The sequence below is a fragment of the Homalodisca vitripennis genome, chromosome 8 (assembly GCF_021130785.1).
Source record: "Homalodisca vitripennis isolate AUS2020 chromosome 8, UT_GWSS_2.1, whole genome shotgun sequence".
NCBI classification, from domain to species: Eukaryota; Metazoa; Arthropoda; class Insecta; order Hemiptera; family Cicadellidae; genus Homalodisca; species Homalodisca vitripennis.
This window is the reverse complement of record NC_060214.1, coordinates 109,995,870-110,007,176: the sequence shown is the minus strand read 5'-3', so window position 1 is coordinate 110,007,176 and position 11,307 is coordinate 109,995,870. Positions and strand designations below refer to the sequence as shown.

Below are 11,307 nucleotides of genomic sequence, written 5' to 3'. Positions count from 1 at the left end.
TATATTTTCTGTATAATTGTCTGTCTGTCTGTCTGTCATCGGCAGGACATCTGAGAATAAAATGTACTACGGTATATTCTTTCTTCTTACTTCAGAAAAGCTTCTTACATGAGGTCTGGCATACTTATATGCCTTGTTATAAATAGTCATAAAGTACAACTTATGACTATTTACTTGTAATGAGTATTTCAGTCACTTACAGATGCTTAACTATACTTAGAAAATTTTTGTGGTTACTTGGAAGATCTTTTTAAGTGTACATCTTTGATTTTACAGGCGTCTCTCACCATGATGACTTGATTTACTTGTTATTCAACTCGGGAAGATTTCCGCTCTTTAACCAGACGGATCCGGAAGCAGACACTGTTCGCAGAATGACTTCCTTATATGCGCGTTTTGCTACCACTGGGTGAGTAATGAGAGTTAAGATTGAATTAGAGGGAAATTGTTGATGAAAACTTATTTAGAATATCACTTTGGGTTTTTTTAGTGTACTGTATAATTTAATCATTATAGTCCCATGTACTATAAGACTCCAGGAGAGGGTTTGAAGAAATTAACCTTCTCCTAAAGTAAGCTGTGTCAAATACACGGTTTAAAATTTTATCGTACTGTATCAAAATTATCAGTCCGTTGGATTATACACTTTCTTAATTGAACGGTGATCCTCACAACAAGATTTTTTCTGCAAGTGAGAACAAATTATTTTGTTACTCAAGAAGTTTAGATATCACTCTATGTTATAAAGCAACATAATTTGCTGAGCGTTAGCAAAAACAATCGCTCGAGGAGCTGAAAATTTTCTTTCCGTATGATTGCCTGTCAGTCTATCTGTAAATTATTATCTGAGCTATAAACATTTTACATTGAACCGAATAGTGGAATTTTGCATTACGCGGAATATGTGTGGTGTACTTCTACCTTGTGTAAGAATCTTACTCTCATGGTTTAAAATCATTCCGTTTCTTTTATAATTTTCAGTTTTAAAATAAACTGTCTATGGTTATTGCTAATTATACTTCATAAACATATGTAAAGAGATTTAAACGATATGTGCTCTAAAAAGTCTATAGGATATGAAAATTGTTTGGAAAAGTTAATAAATTTGAACTATTTTGGGTAAACACGTGTTGATCCAAATGTCTAGTGTATTTGTTTTTTCACTATACATAACTTCATTTTTTAAATTTAACTATACGTAACTGAAATGTAACCGTTTTGAGTTGTATTTTTATACGAACATAAAAGCAGTAAACAAAAGTAAATGAAATTACATATTTTGTTCATTTTAAACCATTTAATATTTTACCAAATACCATGTGTGTTGTTATAATACTATACGTATTACTTAAGTAACAAAATCATGTTTTACAATAGGTCCTTGGGTAAATTTTTCAGAGTTTTATTTAGTTATCCACTTATTTTACAGTAAAAATACCTATTTTATGAAAGAATAAACAATAAGTTTACGTACAGTAAATAATATTACGAGAAGAAATCATTATCTCCCAAAAGCGTGTATTTACGTGAATGAATGAATGAATGAATTGATTTATTTCCCAAATATATGTACAATATTACAATCCAAACTTTACAATTAACTTCTAAAAAATTGTTATTACATTACCGAACGGAGTTTGAAATGAGAACAAAGAATAAATATCATAAGAAATAATCATCATAAAATAAACATCATAAAAAATAACATCATGTATAAAACATTGTCCTCGGGAAATGAGCCTGCATGGGCTATGATGCCTGTGCGCAGACTCGAGTTGCTCACGCCTGAAGAAATAACGGACTGGATATACATTAAAAAAATGAATATAAAATATAATACCAAAATAATACACTATTATATACCACATACACACGTGAATCTGGAATGAATATATTAAAAAGGAAAAAACCGTGTAATTTTAATATGTACCTGTTTTAAAGAATTGAATATTATTAATTTTAAAAACATTTACCGTATTAGCAACAAGGGTAAATAAGAAGGGTCACCGCAGATTATACTGGGGTAGTGATAATGAATAATGATGGGATAGGAGTGGTGGCTGTTCACGTGCTTTATTGTTAAGAGCAAAACACTTGTAAAAAGTAATACAAAACCACTGATGTACGTTTTCAATTTGGAGCTGTAAATATAAATAAAGCGTACAAACCTTCATTGGTATTTGATGTTCAAGCAAAATCTCGTTACGTGGCATTAGAGTTGTATTACGTTATGTCACGCGTCATCTTGTGGGCCTGAATACCCAAGTTCGTTACCACCTGCACAGCTGGAATTCAGAATAGTAAATATTGCAGACATTGGTGGCACTAAACAATATATAACCAGTAAAGAAGGCTAAGTTCTCAAAGTCTTCTGTAGCGAAATGAACGTAATTAGAAATTAATAAACTTAATTATACAAGATTATAAAAGATTATTCTCAAATCTGACTTTAAAGTTGTCTTAAAGTGGATTATTTTCTAAAACTATATCCTGATTAGTGAACTAAAATTACACGAAATACTTCAATTACAGTAATTTTAATCTTTGATTTTTATTACTGTTCACCTTTGAACATGAGTTGAAAAAACATTTTAAAATTTTCTTCTTATAATTACTCTACATTTCAAAACTGTTTAAACACCGAGTCGGTTGCCCACTTGATTTGAGCTGCAACATTTTAGGGTTGAATTAATTTCAAATATGAGCCCTTAAGCAATATGTGTGCATAAAATAAGGTTACATTAGGTAGTGATAAAATTTTAATGTAACTTCGGATAAAACGTGGAAAATTAAATTAAATTTTAAAATCATTATCACTGTACTTTTCAAACAAATCATTATTACAGTTTGAGATAACTAAGTCCAGTAAATACGAGTATGTAATCAATTACTGACGACTCGAAAAGACTTTACACGTAAGAACAAAAATTATTTCTCATCGGTTATTTGAATTCGGTTCGTGAATTTTCCGTTGAGCTGGTTCACACACGCATATGATAGCTTGATAATGTGTGTGGTAGCATGTATAGGTATAGATTAAAACAATATAATTCAGACCAATAATTAATACATTCAAGAATGTGTAACTGTTAACTTTTCTGTGTCTCTACATCTAAGAAACAGCCTTATTCTCTTTTGAGTAAATGTGCCTTAACCAAAGGACCGAACATAGATGAGTATGAGACAAGAAGCAGCGATAACTGCTATACGGAGGTGCACAAACATGGTTGGTTTATGAACATTTGCCTTCACACGCAGGTGTTTGTTTTGTAGAAAAGATTGCCTAACTCAATTAACAATGTCTCAACGCTCAAAGTGTTAAAATCTCGTTTCAAATTCTGCTGTAAAATGCTTTTTACAGTATTGATCAGTGGAAGACCATGATCTTGAATTTAACTGGAAGAACACTGAACGAGGAAACTAACTCCAGTGCTCTAAGTGGTTGTAATTGGCAGGAAATGAATAGGGTGTGAATGTTTCAATGTGGCCTTGATGAGGGATGAATGTGAAACTTTGAGATTCAATAAAATGTGATGTTTGCTATACAATATATATTGTTGACTGCCAATGAACAATTTGATCAATCAAATATAATTTGTTCCAGTCGTCCTTTTCCGCAAGAAAGCAGCATAAAATGGACTCCAATAGAGAAAGACTGCCTCCAGTTTTTGAATATTTCCAACATCTTCTTGATGCAAAAGGGACTGCCCTACCCACGCCGTATGCATGTTTGGGAGACCCAGTTGCCCTTGGACCAACCCTACAGGCAACTCAACTACTAGAGCAAGGATCACGTTGTTAAATGATTTCCAATGAAAAACACAATTTCAGAAGAATCAAAATGAGACAAACATTTTATTTGTGCCCCACTCTAGTTCCCCACTTCTTATCCCCCGTCGTTATCAAGATAACTTTTACTTCAAATCCTTTGGAGTGGCCTTTGAAATGTGAATGTCGTTGAGGTAATTATTCACTCAATCTGAAAAGATGTACCGCCGAGAAGTAAACATAATGCCATCAAAATGTTTGTCAAGTAGATGACATCGTCGAATAAGGATCGACGCAAAAATATGTATAGCAAAATTCGTGTATGCATTTTATAGAACATGCATAAGGCTTGACAAACTATGAGAAAGTAGTAAACTATTTTTAAATCTAAATAATATACTATTCCATCAAATGTATTACGGTACTCAATAGGACAATCGAGATAGATCAAATTGAATCAACATAGATCATTTCCAAACCTGGTACGGTCGTTTTCACATTATATGTTTTAACAATGAATAAGTGGAACTTTATAACATTTCCATTTTCGGAAGATGTTTTAAATTGAAAGTTTTGAATGCTCGTTATTTTACAAATTACATGAATTCTTGAAAAAGGGTGGCCTTGGCTTAATTTTATTAATTTATCACAAAAAGAACACGGTTTATTTCTTTAAGTGTGACCCTTCCTGACAAAGTGTTGATATTATAGTAAGTTTCCAATACTGTTAAAAATTATTTAACTTTTTATTAACTGATATGTGTTTCAAAAATATGATTACATTAAAAACAAATTTATCAAATTAAATGCTGTTTGTTGGAACTGTTGAATTGAAACTAAACCAATTAAGCTAAAATATATTTTTAATAATGTCATTAAAATGTAATATACTCAGTTGCATAATTATTGTGCATCACAGAAAACGCCTTCATTTCTTGTAAGTGTACTTATTTACATTTAAGTTAAACAAAGAGTTTCCACCTAACTATAAGGCGTCTACAAATTTTAGAGATGAAAATAATATTATTGAGTCCAAATACCAAATTTAAATAGCATTTATCGATACAACATAAAACCGCAGATAAAATATAAAACAAATAGGTAATTAATAAAGTAGAGAAATATAAAGTATTTATAAATTAATGTCCTATACACATCAATAGAAAATGACAACATTTAAGTTAACAAAAAAGTAAATACTCAGAAATTCGAGAACAGTTTTCTTTATCAGAAACAATTTCAATCTGTAAACTAAATCCGTAGCATGTATTGTGTTGATGTTAAAATTCATTGTGAACTCTCATGGTACACTATGAGTACAATTAGGCTTAGGCTAGGCGTGGCTTAGGCTTAGGGTTGGGTACAAAAAGCTTAGGCGTAATAACTATATTATACTCCACTAACAAAAATTATTTTTAATTAAAAAAAATTTGGTCCATTAACAAAAATAGAAAGCATCACGAAATATTTTCTTAAAATACAAAACAACAAAATCTATGTCCTCCTCCGTAGACTAATGGTTATAGTCTCGGCTCTCAAACTGAGATATCACGGGTTCAAATCCCTTGGAGGGCCAATAATGTATAGACACGAAAAACAGTGTGTGTACTTTGAAAATAAACCATTGCACATCGAAGCCTACATAGCTGTAGCTAAGGCTTAAAAGAGAACAACAAAAAACAAAATCTGTTTATTTATATATACAACATACAATCGGATACAAAATAAGCAATTCCCATTTGTATGCGTTTATTGCAGATCCAACATCCATTTATATAATATATCTCACATATTAAAATGAAATATTTCTTTAAATAAAAAACAGATATTCAGAGATGTAAGGACATATATGTTTCTGAAACTGTTCCATATAATAGGTTGAGGGTAAATCCATTTAAAATGACCCCTAACATTGCTGCTAGATAACATTTCTGAAAAACTGTTGCTGAGGGCAAGGTTTCCCTGAGGAGTTACCATCCTTGTCATGTGGGAATCGCCTGTTGTTGTAGGGTATATTCCCAAGATCCCGAAATTGTGTCAGCTCAGAAGTGGAATATAACTTCATCACAAAATGTAACATTTAACATTGTTTTTATGTTCCATTTTGGCTTTTATACTCTGACAAAAAGAGAGTTTTAATTTTAATGCAACAGATGCAAATGATTTTATACATTTTTATTACATATTCTTGTAGTATTTCAAGCTCTTAGCAACATTCCATACAATAAAAGGTGTTTATGGACTCTTCGAAGAATACTTTTGAGAATTCCAAAACTACTCTTCTGGTCAATGAAAGAGTTTAATATTGACATGTTTCAGAAATACTTAATTTTCCCGCTTAATTTAATCAAACCTGTACAGACAAAAATTTCACATTTAGAAAAAATATTATTTTTAGTATCTAAATAAGATAAAAATTAATATTGGATTATAATTTCACGCTTAAGATGGCGGACGGTTGAAATCCTTAAAGATTAGTAACTTAAAACCCAATAAAATTATATCTTAAGTTAAATACATTTCATAACTTAGAATACACTAATACTATACTTTTGGCACTTATAATATAAATATCGGCCGATAAATAGTTTAGATAGGAGCTTTTATCTGTATTAATGCAGGGCTTATACTTTCTTTTATTACATTATTAACCGTGCATTAGAACAGCTAAAAACTTACATACACACTATTCTCTAACAAATTGTTACGTTGTAAGTGTAAAATTAGTTTTAATTAAATGTAGCATCTTGTATTATTTAAAAAAAATTTTCATCATCTTATTAGTTATCGTTATTAAGATTTAAGGATTTCAATCACTCACCATCTTGAAACCTAATATTATAATCTGATGTTAATTTTTCTCTTGATTTAAGAGTACTAAAACGCTTACATTGATTGATAGAATTAAAATACTAATTACTAAAAGGATATTCATAATATTTTATTTCTAAAATTGCGTCACTCATTTGTAGGGCCTACCCATTTGATGAGAATTATTTTCTGTGGTTCAAATTCTTTCTTGTCTTCAGTGAGAACCATCACAGAGATTATATTGTTATATTTACTAAACATATAACATGTTAATTAGCTCTTGTTAATTATACTAACGTTATTAACATGTAGGATATACTAATCTTTTTGAGTTTTCATTTTAAATGATGTCAACGCAAATCAATATTAACCCTTTCCTCCCCATTTATTTAATATCAACAAATATATTTTATTTTGTGTTACTTTTGTAAAACACTAGAAGTTCGCCGATTTTTTCTAGCTTTTCTTTTAAAAGTGAAGCAAAAACCACATTAGGTAATATTGTCCCATACGGACTCTTTGGTATAATCCTTGGGAAAAACTAGAAAGAGACAATTCGGTGAATTAATATAAATAATGTGTTAATAGTTTATAATTATTATGTTGTTACGATTTGTACCTAATACATGCTATTAAAATTAAAAGGATTACGTAGCTAATGTCTATTGTAAAGATTCTGTACAAAAACATGTTAATAATACACGGAAAATGTTTAGATTGGCACATCAATCGATCTGCAATCAATTCTTCCCAGAAACTACGTACCCGAGAAGAAAATCATTGTCCTAGTTGACTTGCCTGCTTATGATAGCTTTGTAAAAAAATATTTATACATTGCCGTTTTTGAGATATACATATTAAAATCATAGTATGATAATACTAATACTCTCTCTTCATTAAATCCAAATGCCAAAGCTTCATCTCTCAGCTGATGTTCAACTTTGTTTACTTATGAATCCTCTGGCTGGAAGTTTGTCAACTATTTTTATACATGTGATCTTTATTTATTTACGTCTCATGCTGATTGTGTGTTTTGTTTGTGTTTATATTTTATAATTGATCTGTATAATTTAAAATAGTTTAAACATTAATTAATATGTATAAAAGTTTATCCGAATACATAGGTGAGTAACCAATAGTTTTGACTGGTAATATGATGGTATTATTCCCTTTCACAAGGCACTTATTATGTTCCTAATTGTCTGCTTCACAGTCCTTGTTACTTAATATGCTTCCCTTAGTATCCAATAATAAGCTGGTATGCTCTGTAATTTATTTAAATTTACTAATAGACGTTTCTAATTGGAAGAACTACGCTGTAATTTTAAATGTAAATAAGGATTTGTGACTTAGGTTAGGTCGTTAAAACAATCTGTAATCTGTGAAACCTCATAAAAGGGCATTTTAACAAAGCCTATCCTTTCGTACAATCAAAAATAGTCTAAATATCTTATGCACTTACAAAGTGAAAATGTGTTGTTAGTGAGCAATTGATTTATTGAAAAATAGGTTGTAAACTAATTACCATTTATATTCTATAATATCATCTAAAGAATATTTTTTATAAACAAATTTTAACTACCCTTAAACAGTTAAGGCCCAAAGTTAAAATACTAAACTGTTTAGCTATGTGTGCAACTTTCTAGAGCGATAATTCCGTACTTGAAAGATTCTGAAAACAGATATATTGAAAACTATTGAATCAATTAATACAACTATTATGCTAAATATAAATGTGAAAACCTTTTTTTATTATTATATTTGGATAACGTCAGTTTATAAATCGTACGGAGCAATCAATAGAGATTTGTACATAATCGTTATAATATTTTAGTACATATAAATGGTAGGAACTAAATGAATTTTCCTCATAAAAAGTCACATTATAGAATACGTTTTAATTTGAATGTGGTCGAACTCTTGGATAAATAGCATATCAACTCCATAATAGAGCAATACGACGTATCTACAGTAGATAAGTCTGTATCGCTTGTTAAGTTATATTTACAATTATGTACATATCATAAAAACGTTAGATATGAATGAGGAAAACCTGAAATAATTACTGGATATTAAAATATAGAACAATCTTGGTGATATCATGCTTGTACAGCAGTATTGAATACATGCAGACACACAAACGTCAAAAATATTATGTAAAGAACCAGTCTTGTAGAATACGCTCCAAATGTACAACAAACTTCTTCAGTTCCAAAAAGTATTATTTGCCCTACGTAATTAAAGAAGACAATACCTAAGCTTGGAATACATAAAAATCCTAGCCATACGAGAATATGGAAATTAGACCCAGTTTTAGCCTAGTGTTTTTCCCTTTTCATGGAAAACATTTTTCCCATTGGTATGGGAATTGTTAAAAGACATATCCACTTTAGCTAATTGTAATTCAGTAGATCTTGCTTGGTTTCTTGGTTATGCCTCAAGAAACCCCCCGGCAAGGACGCCCTTATGCTCCATTTTAATTTAGTACAATTTAAATAAAAATTCTAGTAATATTAATTAAAATAATGTTACTCGACTTGTAAATATTACAAAACTAAATATAGAGCTAAAGTATATCTTTAGGTTTTGTGTTGTAAGTGTTCTCTTTTCTAAAGAAATCTTTGCTTCCAGACTTTTTATGTGGTGAATTCTACACAATGAAACATTTACATTGTGTTAACTACAAAATTACTAACAAAAGCCTGCTGTTACGTAAGGTGCCACTAAGTTGTAGAAAAACATATGATGCCCTTATGCTCCTTTTTAATTTAATCTAATATAAATAAAAGTACTGTAGTAACATTTATTACAATAATGTTCGTCTTGTTTTGAACATTATCTTGAAATTTGTTACGAAACTAAATATAGACCTGAAATATAGCTTTAGGTTTTGTGTTGTAAGTGTTCTCTTTTCTAAAGAAATCTTTGATTCCAGACTTTTGATATGGTGAATTCTACACAATGAATCGGTTGCATTGTAACAGCTACAAAATTATTGACAAAAGCCGGCTGTTACATAAGGTGCCATCAAGTGGTAGAAAATCATGGCCCAGGAACAAATTATAAAAATTGAGAACGCGCTAACAAAATCACTCAATGAAATAGACAAGTTGTACACCCGGAAAATCCAAGGGGATATGCACCGCTGCGCAGCACAGTGCTGTGACAGGACCAGCGACTCTATAGAGAACGTCTACAACTGCATCAAGGTGTGCTCCTCGGACTTTGACAAGGTTCAGAGGTACCTGCAGGCCGAGTACAACCAGTTCCAGAGCCGCCTGCAGCGTTGCGTCCTTCAGTGTAGTGACGAGATCGTGGACAAGATGGGTCTCAGTCCTTCCACCTCGGACATGGCCAGGTACAACAGACAATACGAGACCTGTGTCATCGCGTGTGCAAACAAACATATCGATCTCATCCCAGGCTTCATGAAGCGGATGGAGGAAGTGCTCAAGAAGAAGTCTTATCTCACTTTCAATGTGGATGACGATGATCCGAAATCATTCAAAGAACCCACCCTTCTCTAATCGATTGATACAAATCGATAATTTAATAGACTGATTTAAAATATGTGTATATGTAACTGATATTTGTATTTAAATACACTGTTTTGGGGAAGACTAAGTTTTTTTAGTTTATGATTAAATATAGCTTTAGTTTTGTAGCCTATCTGAAGTATTTTACAGAAAGAGAGTGCTGTGGCACAACAACCGACAGCACAATAGGAAATCGTTAAAACTGTATCAAAAACGGTTCTCCAAAGACTGACAAAGTTCAGAGGTCTACAATAAACGATTAGATCTAGTTAATGTTTTGTTATATTTGTATAAAATAAGTCGGGAGTTAAGTTGTAAACTTTTGCATTCTATATGATGAGCCCATTCTTATGCTCCAAGATCGTCTAAAAGTGAAGGATATGACTTCGCTAATGTAACATGAACTTAATTTTAAAGCCATATTTTGTTAATGTCGTAAGTATGTATTTGAGTCTTTTCATATCTGAAATTTGGAAAGTCCGGTGTGCATTAAACTTTTCTGTTTTCTCATAAGCGATGGTTACTGTGGATGTTGATAATTCGGATGTGAAAATATTGTAGTGAACATAATTAAAATAGCATCTTGGTAACCTTTGACTGGTTTTAACTCCACTGTATGCGTACCCTCTCTGAAAACCTTGTCAAGGATCTTTGAATGACGTACAAACAGCGAAATCGTTAACCATGTTATTATTTAGCCTAGCCTTAGATGAGTATTTGTCAGCGTATGATAATTCCGTACCTAAATCGGAAATCACAAATGGGTCCCTTTGGTATAAAGATGAAAAGCTACAGTAAGAACTAAAAAGTTTGTAGTTTTAAAATCTGATATCATTGCTGAGTTTAAAACATTCTGGATTACTACCAGTATTTAATATACATTCAGATTTGGGTATATTTACAAAGAAGCCTATATGTGTATATGTACCTTTATATTTTTCTCTATGGTAGTTTTCATGAGTTTAATAGAATAATACTTAACTTACATTTCTGTAGATGAAGCATCATTTATCGAAAGTGAAAGAATAAAATAATATCAGACGAGATCATTGAAGATAGTAACCCGCTATAGACGGCCCAAATCCTAGTTAAAATGTGAAAATCACAAAAGACGTTTAGTAATTAATAACTCTTAAACCTAAAACTAATTCACTCTTCGGGATGCTTACCCGATGTCGAGTATTTGACGACC

The 11,307-nt window shown here is 31.2% G+C and overlaps 1 protein-coding gene across 1 annotated transcript; it reads left to right on the top strand.

Moving 5' to 3' along the window:
• The first annotated feature begins 255 nt into the window (after nt 1-255).
• On the top strand, nt 256-10,199 carry LOC124367881 (protein FAM136A-like). The gene is made up of 3 exons (XM_046825064.1): nt 256-409; nt 3,605-3,962; nt 9,515-10,199. Exon 3 carries the CDS (start codon nt 9,624-9,626, stop codon nt 10,104-10,106), a length of 483 nt encoding a protein of 160 aa, XP_046681020.1. The 5' UTR covers nt 256-409; nt 3,605-3,962; nt 9,515-9,623; the 3' UTR covers nt 10,107-10,199.
• Nucleotides 10,200-11,307: the final 1,108 nt, after the last annotated feature.

Bases quoted from the DNA above. Each gene is read 5' to 3' on its own strand.
- LOC124367881 (XM_046825064.1), top strand. From the start codon at position 9,624: ATGGCCCAGGAACAAATTATAAAAATTGAGAACGCGCTAACAAAATCA.